Source organism: Balaenoptera musculus, chromosome 11, assembly GCF_009873245.2.
Source record: "Balaenoptera musculus isolate JJ_BM4_2016_0621 chromosome 11, mBalMus1.pri.v3, whole genome shotgun sequence".
In the NCBI taxonomy this organism is placed as follows: Eukaryota; Metazoa; Chordata; class Mammalia; order Artiodactyla; family Balaenopteridae; genus Balaenoptera; species Balaenoptera musculus.
Window position 1 is genome coordinate 82,927,492 of NC_045795.1, and position 12,632 is coordinate 82,940,123.

General features: G+C 41.4%; 1 protein-coding gene across 1 annotated transcript in view; it reads right to left on the reverse strand.

Annotated features, from left to right (window-relative positions):
* FRMD4B (FERM domain containing 4B) overlaps nucleotides 1-12,632 on the reverse strand; it is a 183,284-nt gene that overhangs the window by 123,439 nt on the left and 47,213 nt on the right. The window contains 3 exon segments of the mRNA XM_036868317.1: nucleotides 1,850-1,886; nucleotides 1,889-1,943; nucleotides 4,062-4,127. Coding sequence (XP_036724212.1) covers nucleotides 1,850-1,886; nucleotides 1,889-1,943; nucleotides 4,062-4,127 — 158 coding nt within the window.

Sequence of the window (12,632 nt, forward strand, 5' to 3'; positions counted from 1 at the left end):
GAACAAATGCCTTGCATTTAGTGGCACTCAAGAAATAACTGTTGAATGGATAAATTACTCTAATGTTCATGATTTTAGCCTCTATTTTATGTGACCTTTCCCTAAATTGTAGTGTTTGTGTACTTTTGGTTTTTACCATATAACTTAGCCATCCCGTGTTTACGGTTTTAAGTCAATGCTGTTTGCTATGATTTCAGTCACATTCAGATTCAACCTGTATGTGTGTGTTTAATCACTGATTCTCATGAACTGGTTTTGTCTTTCCAGCTGGAGCCTGTGCTCAATGGACATCTGCGTTTCCTATTTCATCCAGCAGAGGACTGATCAGACAAGGTCTCAAACCGTTGTTGAGTGAACAGATAATTTTGTGATTCAGGATGAAGTGGGTGATGTGGAGTGCACTTTTTTCCTGCTTCGTTGAACTCCATGCAGGAAACATCTTGAGTCTGAAATCAAAGTTTTCAGGTTTTTCTATGTCTCCTGACAACTCAGCTGTCTGGGTTATTTTTGTTTTTTTGGTTTTTTTGCCCAGCCCAACTCCTGAGCCCACTGGCATTTCCAGGAGGTCCTCAGCTTGCAGCCCACTGAGGCTGGAAGTAATCAGCAGATACAAAGTGTTAAAAATAAATTAACCCCTTCCTGAGGTAATTTTCTGCCTGGTTAACATGAAGAATGGAAAAACATTTAAACTGAGAGAGTTATGGAAAGAATGCTGGCTGGGTGGTTGGCCAATATATTTTGTGTCTGGAACACGTTTTCTTGAATTTTAATATTTGAAGAGCTCTTTGCAAATTATCCCATAAAGGAGAAGAAATCATTTAATATATCAAGCTGCATATAACGTAGGCAAGTCAGGCTGCCATAAAGCACACACACACACACATACACACACACATGCAGAAAAGAGCTGGTAAGACTAAACACCTTTGCTTACACGGAGCTTTAAATTCTTGTGAATTCATTGTTATATACCTGTCTCATTTCAGAGAGGATTTCAATTGTTAAAAATATACACAATATCCACGTTAGCATTAAAAATGTAAGTAAAAGAAAAAAAAATGAGGGTTACATAAAATGGGCCTAAGTGGAAGTTAGAAATTTCATCCAGCATTAAAGTATATACATATTTATTGGGTGGGCCACAAAATCGCCTTTAAACTTTCTTGCCACCAAATCCAAACATTAATTCAGTTTCAAGATATGAGTAGATGACACTAGCATTTCTATTCCTGATACGTAAGCTAAATAAGCAAGCACAACTGCATTCAAAGAAATGTGAAGACAGACTATCATCAAGAATAACAAACTCGGGCTTCCCTGGTGGCGCAGTGGTTGAGAGTCCGCCTGCCAATGCAGGGGACACGGGTTCGAGCCCTGGTCCGGGAAGATCCCACATGCCGCGGAGCAACTAGGCCCGTGAGCCACAACTACTGAGCCTGCGCGTCTAGAGCCTGTGCTCCGCAACGAGAGGCCGCAACAGTGAGAGGCCCGCGCACCGCGATGAGGAGTGGTCCCCGCTCGCCACAACTGGAGAAAGTCCTCGCACAGAAACGAAGAACCAACACAGTCAAAAATAAATAAATAATAAATAATTTAAAAAAAAAAAAAAAGAATAACAAACTCATTGCAACAAATTTCTAAGGCACCTGGGACAATGTTCTGAGTTCTTAGAATGATCAATATTCCCTTTCTTCTCCTTTACCAGAGTTCTAAAGAAAACCTGTATTAAAAAATCTTTAGCTAAGCAGGACATATTCTAATTCTTGGAGCATTCCCCTGCCCCTGCTTTTGCCACTGAGAGTTATGACATAGGTAACCCAGACAAAAGGTAAAATATGAAAACACTTACGTGTCATCTGTAAACGTGATTCCAAAATACTCCTTTCTTTCAGGTTGAAATGCGAAGCCACGAGGTCCAGCAACTCTCTTGATAAAAGTTTGGGCTGTTAAGATAAAAATATGATTAGAAAGAATTTGGTCCCCTCTCTCTCTTACTGCTACCACTTTCCTATGTCCCAAACGGTTTAAAGCAGCCTTTGTTTGTTTGTTTTCGGATGCCCGTGCCCTTTTGCTGCTTAATCTACTATAGACCATTCTCTAAGGGGTTGGGAAGGGGAGGAAATGGGAACAGGAACATCACTGAGACCATCATTTTGATATATTTGCAATTCCGTCCAGCACCTTATTTTTTCCTTTAAAGTAAAAGTGTATTCACTAATGCATTGGTGTTTTTGGAAAAAATGTTATTTTATATATAGTATGGTGCTAGTGATCAAGACAAAGAATATTAAACACCGCCTAGATCGTAGGAATAACTTGGTTTGGTGATGGTCAACTGAAGAGGCTCAAGACCCAAAGGCTCAAGACTCAGAGAGAACTAACAACAACAACACAATAATAATAATAGTGACTGTTTATTGTGCTGGACTCCTTCTACCCATTATTTCATTTTAATCCTTACAATGAGTCTATGAAGTAGGGGTTCTTGCCATTTTATAGATGAGCCAACAAAGGCCAAGAGCAGTCAAGCACCTTGCTTGATGTTCCAGTTAGTTAAGGACCAGATTTGAACCCAGTTCTGCTCTGAATCCAAAGACTAAGCTTTTCACTTCTCTCCAGGGATGGAGTAATTGTAACCATTGTGCAGATCATCATCACCAGTACTTACTGGGCACCTCATTAGAGGAAGAATCTAGTCTATGAGCTTTTGGGAAGCACTGGCTCTGGTGGGAAGAAGCATGGTTTGGAATCAGCCAGAATGTCCAGAGTGAGAGCGGATGGTGGATTTGCAGAGACTGGGGAAGGAAAGGGGGATTTGCAGGGAGGCAGTCTAGGTAGACTTCTTTTGAACTTTGAGCCACACATTTTAGGGCTCATTATGGTAATTTGAGGGTTGGATGTTTGTTGTTGGGGAAGAAAGAACAGTCGTGATAAAAAAAGAAGAAAGAAAAAAAGTTAAGGAAAAAGAAAAAGAAAAGAAAGAAATAGAAATCTAGGCCAAAAGGTCTACTCTGGTGAAACTATGGTTGATGTGCTATTTTCATTCTAATTGAAGCCTGTACACAGTGGGCTCGGCACAGCCTCAGAAAGGAGAAGAATTTAGGTTTGGTGAAGGGAGGGAATTCCAGCCACGGCTTTAGGTGTGGCTGTCATCAGCCCTTCCCGATTTTTTTAAGATTCTGGGTCCAGAGTGTTGGGTGAATAAAGAGAGAAGCATCAATAATTAAGATATCATCACTCATATAGTCCCATGTGTTTTACAGAGATTTCATTCACATATATAATCTAGTTTGATGTTTTTTTAATTATACTGAAGTATAGTTGATTTACAATGTTGTGTTAATTTCTACTGTACAGCAAATTAACTCAGTTATACATATACATATATATATATATATATATATGCTTTTTTAATATTCTTTTCCACTATGGTTTATCACAGGATATTGAATATAGTTCTCTGTGCTATACAGTAGGACCTTGTTTATCCATCCTGTATCTACTAGTTTGTATCTGCTAATCCCAACTCCCAAGCTGACTTGCAGACATAGAATAGACTTGTGCTGCCAAGGGGAGGGTGGGGGAGGGAGGATTGGGAGCTTGAGATTAATCTAGTATGATTTTAACCATAATTTCTGAGAGGAATATTAGGCAATCTTAATCCCAGTTCACAGCTGTTGAAACTGGGTATTTAACTCGGACCATGCCATGTGACAGGGAAGTGGCAGAATGAAGAGTCTCAGCTCACAAAAACTCTTTCAGGGAAGCATTATGGTCTCCAGTTTACCAACAAGAGGTGATTCAGAGAAGTCAAGTCACTTGCCCAGGGTCACACAGCTACTGAGTGTCAAAGCTGAGATTGCAATCCAAGCATCTCTGAATCCTGTCACCAGTCTCTAGTTACTCTTAAATACAGCTAGGTTTCCTGGCTTTGAAGCTTTATCCCCACAAACAATCCTGTGTCACTGGCTCTGAGGCACAGATAAGCAAGCAGGCTGAACATAGGCCACAGGGCCTACAGAGGGAACCAGGATGGCTTGTCCCTGTGTGGCATCACCTACCTGAACCAGCAGCTCCAAGCTCCTGTCATCCAGGAGGTGCACCTGGCAGTGCCTGCCTTCTGTCATCTGTGGAGACAAGACAGCAAGAGTGGCATCAGGCTGGGGCTGGCAGGCATAGCCTTCAACTTGATTTACCATTTCTTTTACGGGTGATGTGCTCAGCCTAAAAACGCCATCAGTTGAGTTAATCAACAGGTTTGGTCATAAACAGATTTATTATATGGCATCAGCTCTTGCATTTACTTTTATTTTTTTTTATTTATTTATTTTTATTGTATATTTTTTGGCTTGTTGGGTCTTTGTTGCTGTGCGTACGCTTTCTCTAGTTGCGGCGAGCGGGGGCTACTCTTCGTTGTGGTGCATGGGCTTCTCCTTGCCGTGGCTTCTCTTGTTGCAGAGCACTGGCTCTAGGTGTGTGGGCTTCAGTAGTTGCAGCACGTGGGCTCAGTAGTTGTGGCTCGCGGGCTTAGTTGCTCCGCGGCATGTGGGATCTTCCCGGACCAGGGCTTGAAGCCGTGTCCCCTGCATTGGCAGGTGGATTCTTAACCACTGTGCCACCAGGGAAGTCCCTATTTTTATTTTTTTAGCTCTTAGATTTAAAAGAAAAAAGAATGAAAAGCAAAGACCACTCAATATATTGAAAAAACAATACCTATACAACACACAAAATTATACTATGAAAAGCAGGTTTCCTTCCCAGAGGAAACTACTATACTTTTCCTTGAATCAATATTTTATTTTCCAAATGAAGATGGTTTTATTCATTGTTGTGTTTTAATAAACACAATACATGCATAATTATAGGATGAAAAACAAATGATACTAAAGTTAAAATGTAAAGTCTCCATTTTTGAAACTTTGGCCCTCCTTTGTAGTATTCATATCACTACCATAACTAACAGTTAAGAATAGTTAAGATAGGGAGTTCCCTGGTGGTCCAGTGGTTAAGAATCGGTCCTGTAATGAGGCAACACCGGTTCGATCTCTGGTCGGGGAACTAAGGTCCCACATGCCACAGGGCAACTAAGCCAGCGCACCACAACTAGAGCAACTAGAGAGCCTGCGCGCCGCAACTACTGAGCCCATGTGCTCTGGAGCCCGCGTGCCCCAACTAATGAGCCCGTGTGCCCACATGCCACAACTAGAGAGAAGCCCACGCACTGCAACAAAAGATCTCGCGTGCCACAACTAAAAAATAACAACGCAGCTAAAAAATAAATACTTAAAAAAAAAAGAAGAGTTAAGACACCCAGTTAAGAACAATTCGATGTATAAATTACTAATTATATTTAATTTTTTATCACTTATAACTGCAATACTGGGAAATTACTCCTTGTAAAATATTTAAACAATGCATAAAATGCAAAGATCAACTTTGAGTAACTCATGCTCCAAACCTTTCTACCTGCAGAAATTACCACTCTGTTAGATTGAGGAGAATCCTCACAGACCATCTTTATATGGATTTTCAGATATACACATGTACATGTTAAAAAAACATATTCTCATGTTAAATGTTTTACTTTAGTATTGTTATACGGGACATATTTTGAAATGAAGCAGGTACTCTTTTTTTAAACTTTTTTTAATAATTAATTTATTTTTATTATTTATTTATTTATTTATTTTTGGCTGCATTGGATCTTCATTGCTGCATGTGGGCTTTCTCTAGTTGTGGCGAGCGGGGGCTACTCTTTGTTGCAGTGCGTGGGCTTCTCACCATGGTGGCTTCTCTTGTTGCGGAGCACGGGCTCTAGGCGCGCGGGCTTCAGTAGTTGTGGCATGTGGGCTCAGTAGTTGTGGCTTGCGGGCTCTAGAGCGCAGGCTCAGTACTTGTGGCACACGGGCTTAGTTGCTCCCTGGCATGTGGGATCTTCCCGAACCAGGGATCGAACCCGTGTCCCCTGCATTGGCAGGCAGATTCTTAACCACTGGACCACCAGGGAAGTCCCGAAGCAGGCACTCTTAATATTTGTGTGTGTGTGTGTATGTGTGTGACTGCGGTGTCTGTGTATATGGATATTTATATGTGTATGGTTTTTTTCAATTGAAGTGGAACTATGCTATACTTACTGTTTTGTCCCTTGCTTTTTTAATTCAATATTTCTTGGAAATCTTTCCAATGTCAACACATATAGACCGACCTCATTCTTTATAAAGGTTCTATAGTATCAAATCATTGTGCAGACGTATAATAATTTATTGAGTCTCCTGCTGAGAAACACTTGGACTGTTTCTAGCCTTTTGCTGTCATAAGCAATGTCACAATAAATTTTGCACATCCAGCTTTGTCCACGCATGTGGAATTGCTGGGTTACTTTTGAAAAGCATCGGCAGCACTTTGTCTCTTAGGTGTTGTACAAAACTATAAGACCTTGGGAAGTCCCTGGCAGTCCAGTGGTTAGGACTCAGCACTTGCATTGCCAGGGGGCCCAGGTTCAATCCCTGGTCATAGAACTAAGATCCTGCAAGTCACCGTGACTCGGCAAAAAACTAAACAAGACAAAACAAAACTATAAGACATGGAAACTCAGATACATATAATCCCAATTTAAAAAGAAAATTGCTTCCATTACTGAGCACCAACTACATACCTAGCATTGCTCTAGGTGTTTATAATCTAATCTCTGAGCTGCAGAGTCACCTTCTGGGACTGGTGTTATTATCCCCAATTCAACAGATGAGAAAATTGAGTCTCAGAGTGGGATAAGCAATCTGTTTTTAATGTGAAAAATACTAATTACAATATCTTACTTACATTTTTGATTGAGCTCTGCTCTAAAAGCCTAGAAAGTAGCTCAGTTGGTTAGATCGGAGATGTGGCCCATAGGAACCTTGGAAGTAGTGCTAAGAGGTAAGTGGGAAGCTTTACGTTGCCCCACGGCCACTGATTATGCCCTCAACTCTGCAAAGCCAGGTCACATACACATCTCTGGTGGCCAAAGGAAAGGGAACAAATCTTTATTTGTTTCAGGCACTAAACTGGGAACTTTATGGAAATCATCTCATTAAAGCTCCACAAAACTCTACAATATGGCAACACACCCATTTTACAGACAAGGAAGTCAAGGTACAGAGTTTAAGGTTAATTATTCAAATTTGCCTGGGCAAGAAAAAACCAAGGTAAAATTTGAATTAATGTCTAACTAAAAAAAAAATGTCATCTTTTTTCTACTATTCTATACTACAGGAGGAAATCAATCAATGTGTCAGTTTAAATCATTTAATCTCTTTTGTAAAACCCACACAAGCAAACCCTAAGTACATGCCCTACAGAACAATAAAATAATACTCAGAAGATCAACGGAAACAATATGAATCCATTAAGGGATATGTCAAAACTCATAAAACATTGCAAGGTATTCTGTTGTTGCATAACCCAAACGAATTTATTTCCTGATTTTAAAAAAACATCCTTTCTCCTTCCTGATTTTCTTTGCATCTCCCTTGATCTAGTCAATGTGCCTTTTGTCAACACATAATTTTATCCTAGAGAGTTTAATAGTAAAATATTTCTTTAGGTGTATCTGTCCACCTCATGACAACCATGGGCAGTGGTGCCCATGTCTGTACAACTTGGTTCTACCTCTTTGGCCTCAGTTGATTGGATGAGGGGAAAGACACCTGACCTAAGCTGGGCCAATCAGAACTTCAGTCCAGGGAATCTGGAATGGAGTCCGAGTGGATGAAAATATGGTGGTTGTGGGGCAGCCACTGTCTGCTGCACGTGGAGAAAAAGGAAAACCATCTGCAGAGAGAATGAAGAAGACAGGGAGCTAGAAGGAGGCCAGAGAAATCACGCAGCCTGAGAGGAAAAGCTTGAGAATGGCTGTCAGGGTTCCTAACGTCTTTCCAGTCACTTCTAGCCCGTTCCACTGGTCTGGGTGAATCCTGTTCTTTTTTTTAAATTTATTTTTTTATTGACATATAGTTGATTTGCAATGTTGTGTTAATTTCTGCTGTATGGCAAAGTGACTCCGTTACACACCTGTATACGTTCTTTTTAATACTCTTTTCCATTATGGTTTATCCAGAATCCTTGTTCTTGAGTTCCATAAAACATCCCTGTATTCCTTCAATGAATCCACTTTTTCCCCGCTTCTCTCTCTTAAGCTAACTTGAGTTGGAGTCTGCTTATTGCAACTAAAAGCATCTTCATACGACACCACAGGTACCTATACCTAAACCAAGGCAAAAGATCCCAGAGAACACACTCCCCGGATGATGTCATTAATATGGTAAAATCATCTACTCAGAATCACTGATACTCCCATCACGGACAATACATCAGCCAAGAGAGAGGCTGACATCTGGGGTGGGGGGCCCGGGGAAGGGACTAAACAAACATCCCACCATGTGATGTGATGATACACACACACAAACTGGAGAAAGGCAGTGCAGATGAACTGGGGAGAAACTGCTACAGTTTTATGCCCACACTGGCACATCTGAACCCTGGCATATCCGAGCCCACAGTCCTCACCAAGCCCTTTCCTACGTGGGAGGATGGCTCCTCCAGGAGATCAAAGGGCTAATTTGATCATCAATAACCAAAGAAAAACCTGCCCTTGTCATTTACTTAAATCAAAAGTTGAAAGGTGGTGGATGTATCTTGTTGGTCAAAACAATGCTTATGGGCTTCCCTGGTGGCGCAGTAGTTGAGAATCTGCCTGCCAATGCAGGGGACACGGGTTCGAGCCCTGGTCTGGGAAGATCCCACATGCCGCAGAGAAGCTGGGCCCGTGAGCCACAATTACTGAGCCTGCGCGTCTGGAGCCTGTGCTCCGCAACAAGAGAGGCCGCGATAGTGAGAGGCCCGCGCACCGCGATGAAGAGTGGCCCCCGCTTGCCACAACTAGAGAAAGCCCTCGCACAGAAACGAAGACCCAACACAGCCAAAAATAAATAAATAAATAAATAAATAAATAAATAAAAATAAATTAGATGCCTTTGTACAAAATAGCAATTAATGAAAGTTCAGAAGCTAACAGAAATAACTCAGCCAGAGAACAGAAAAGTGCCTCATCTTAAAAAACAAACAAACAAAACAAACAAAAAAAACCCAATGCTTATGAATACATTTCAGTTGCTGCTATTAGAAATTAGGAGATGCCATTTAAAAAAAATTTAGATGGTAAGATCTAGAAACACTGGGCTGGATTTCCTTCATGGCCACATGTGGCCAAGGTAGGGCAGAACAGCCCCCTCTGTAGGTAGTGTTGGTGGTCTCTGGCTCACACATTTGTATTATCTGCCAGGTTCCTGGGAGCCCTACTATGTGAATAAGCAAACTACATTCAAGTTCACTCTGTACCAGGGAAGAGACACAACCAAACGTCAAAGGAAGGCCTGCCGTGCACCAGGCAAAGGACTTGACGCCTGACCCTCATTAACATATCGTATTTCAAAATAATTGACCAAAAGTCAGGTAGTCCTAATTCAGACCTTCCAGTGTAACAGGGTTTCTAACAAAGTTTAGGGGGATAAAATTTCAAATCCAAGCTACGTGTGAACCAAGTGTGAACCAATGCTTTTATGTGATGGCAAGAGAAAAACAGAAGAGGCTTCAGAATAAAAATACCATTCATGTTCTCTTCTTTAAAAAAAATACTATTTCAATCTCTACACAAGTCTATGAAAGGAGGCATCCTCATTTCAAGCACCAGGAAGCTGAGGCCTGAGAAATGATGGAACTTGTACAAGCGTTCTAAGCCAGACTTGGGCTCACAATCATATTTTATCTCTTATTACCTCTGTTACCTTAAAAAAGTTACTCAGTCTTTCCAAACCTCATAAGCAACATCCTGACAGCTTTTAATCTGACACCCTTGAGAGTGAAATATACCGCTCCTGAGGACCACATTTATTATAGTCCCCATGTGCTTGAAAATTAACAAGCAAACAGCTAAACTTTTCTGTAATCCATTTATCCTCCCATTTAAAAATAAAAGTAAAAGCTTTTTAATGGGAGGAATATTACTAACCCATTTTAAAGAAGATAAATGACAGGTAAAGTTAAAAAGCACATGGTGGAAACGTTGTCCAGAGATGATGGAGCAGAAATAAAAAGAGAGAGGGGAACGCTAGTTCCTGTGTCCTTCTGTGACCCTGCCACCTGGCTAGGCATTTTATTTATTTATGTATTTTTGGCTGCATCACGTGGCATGTGGGATCTTAGTTCCCTAATCAGGGATCAAACCCATGCCCCCTGCAGTAGAAGCACGGATTCTTAACCACTGGACTGCCAGGGAAGTCCCTGGCTAGGTATTTTAATAATAACACTAGCAACACAACCAGCAGACGCTTTCTACATTCCAGGCACTGCACTAAGCACTTTACATGTATGAATATATGCAAGCCCTGTGATACTCACATGAGACAAGTAATCTTATCTCCCAATAACACAGGAGAAGGAGGTTACTAGAGAGATTATAAATAACAAGATTCATAAATGGCAGAACTAGACCCAAACCCAAAGTCCAAGCTCTTAACCACTTAGCTACCCATAAGGTACTCCCTACACTATAAAGTGACAAATTGTGGGAAAGCCTTCCCACGCAGCCCATTTTCAGGAGAGGAGATGAGTGGGTAGAAAAGGAAAAACAATGCATCATAAAGCAGGCGTGAAAAGTCATCTCAGTTCCAGGGCAAAATCATTTGACTGGAATTAGTTAGAATTGTAGAACTTAGAGCCTTAGAAGGGATCTAATCACCACTGCTTATTTGGAACGTGGGGAAATTAAGGGAAGATGTGCCCAGTGCCACACAGCAAGTCAATGTGAGCCCCGGGATTAAAACTCAGGACTCTGGAACCTAAAAAATAAAACCGACTAGTGAATATAAGAAAAAAGGAACAGACTCACAGATACAGAGAACAAACTGTGGTTACCAGTGGGGAGAGGAAAGGGGGGAGGGGCAAGATAGGGTAGGGGATTCAGTGGTACAAACTACTATGTATAAAATAAATAGGCTACAAGGATATATTGTACAGCACAGGGAATATAGCCAATATTTTATAATAACTTTAAATGCAACATAATCTTTAAAAATTGTGAATCACTATGTTGTACACCTGAAACTTACATAATAAAACTCAGGACTCTGTCTTCCAGGCCCGACATGAGGTGAGCATGAGGTTACTCAGCTGCTACATACCACCTTATGCAAATGCACTTCTTTTCCCAACAGATGGATTTGTTTCTTTTAATTTTTAAAAAATACTGTAACCATAAAAAGGAAAAAAAACTGGGCATTTCTTACTTATTTTCAAACATGACTCCCACTGAAGCTTTCTCTTCTAATTTCATCCACAGGAGTTATATTTGAAGGGAGCTGTTCATGGATCACAATGATTATTATATCTACACATTCAAAATCACCTTTGAGCCCCATAGAGACCATCAGAGCAGTTTCGGATTTGACCCCTACCCAGTGACAGCTAATAGCAGCAATGCCTCACATGGAATAGAAAAACATATAAGAAATTGATCTCTTTGGAAAGTTTCGCTTGACACCCACCCAGACTTGATACCCTTCCCACCACCCTCTCCCGCCTTCAACCTCAGGAAATCAGAGGTTAAAATTGTGCATGTTGGATTAAAACTCCCACCTCAGTGGCTGCCCTGCGTTTGCTCCCCAGATGATACAGCAGGTCCTCAGAGGCTAAGCGCTGAGTGCTGGTGGAAGGACCTTCTCCATCTGGTCAGTGGTTAAATGAGGAAGATCAGAAGGGAAGTGAGAACTGGCCACAGGCCAGAACTCTGGCTTCATGGGGTGCGCTGATGTGCAGCCCAGAGTGGGGTTCAAGTCTGTGTGAACTTCACCCTCACGCCCCACCAAATCCCAATCCCACTACCTGATTCAGGAGATGAGAGCAGAGAGTCGGCAAAACAAACAAAAAACAAACAAAATAAAAACCAAAAAGACCCCTAAGGCAAGTCAAGATAGGGCAGGGTGGGATCATTCCTAATGACTGGGGGCAGCTTAGAAAGCAACAGGAAATACCAAAAAAGGACCAGAACCCCAGCCTACTTTGGTTTTGCTTTAGTAGCTCTTTGGAACACGGAAATATAAAAGCTTGGTAAGGAAGCAGCAAGCTTCATTTCCTCTCTCTCATTCCCTTTTGACCTTTTCTGAAAGTTCAGCAAAAGAGGACCTGTCTCATTAAAATGACTCCCCAAGATTTTTCGTGGGATGACCTATCCACCATCATCATTAGAGTCTAATCCACCATTATCTCTTGCCTGGATGTGTGCAAAATCAGCTACCTAACGGGGCTTCGTGCTTCTGAGTCCAATTTCCATATGGCCTTGTGAATGATCTCTTCAAAATACAGATCCAACCCCTTCACTTCTCTGCTTAAAAATGCCCAGTGGCTTCTCAAGCAATACACTGGAGAATCCGACTCCTTGCCTCGCTCAGTGTCCATGTAACCTGACCCACCACCCTCTCTAACTTAATGTCCAACCCATCTGCCTTGCCTGGACACACCAGCCATACTGACCTTCTTTTCTTTTTTCTTATCTTTATATTTATTTATTTGGCCATGCCACATGTGGGATGTTAGTTCCC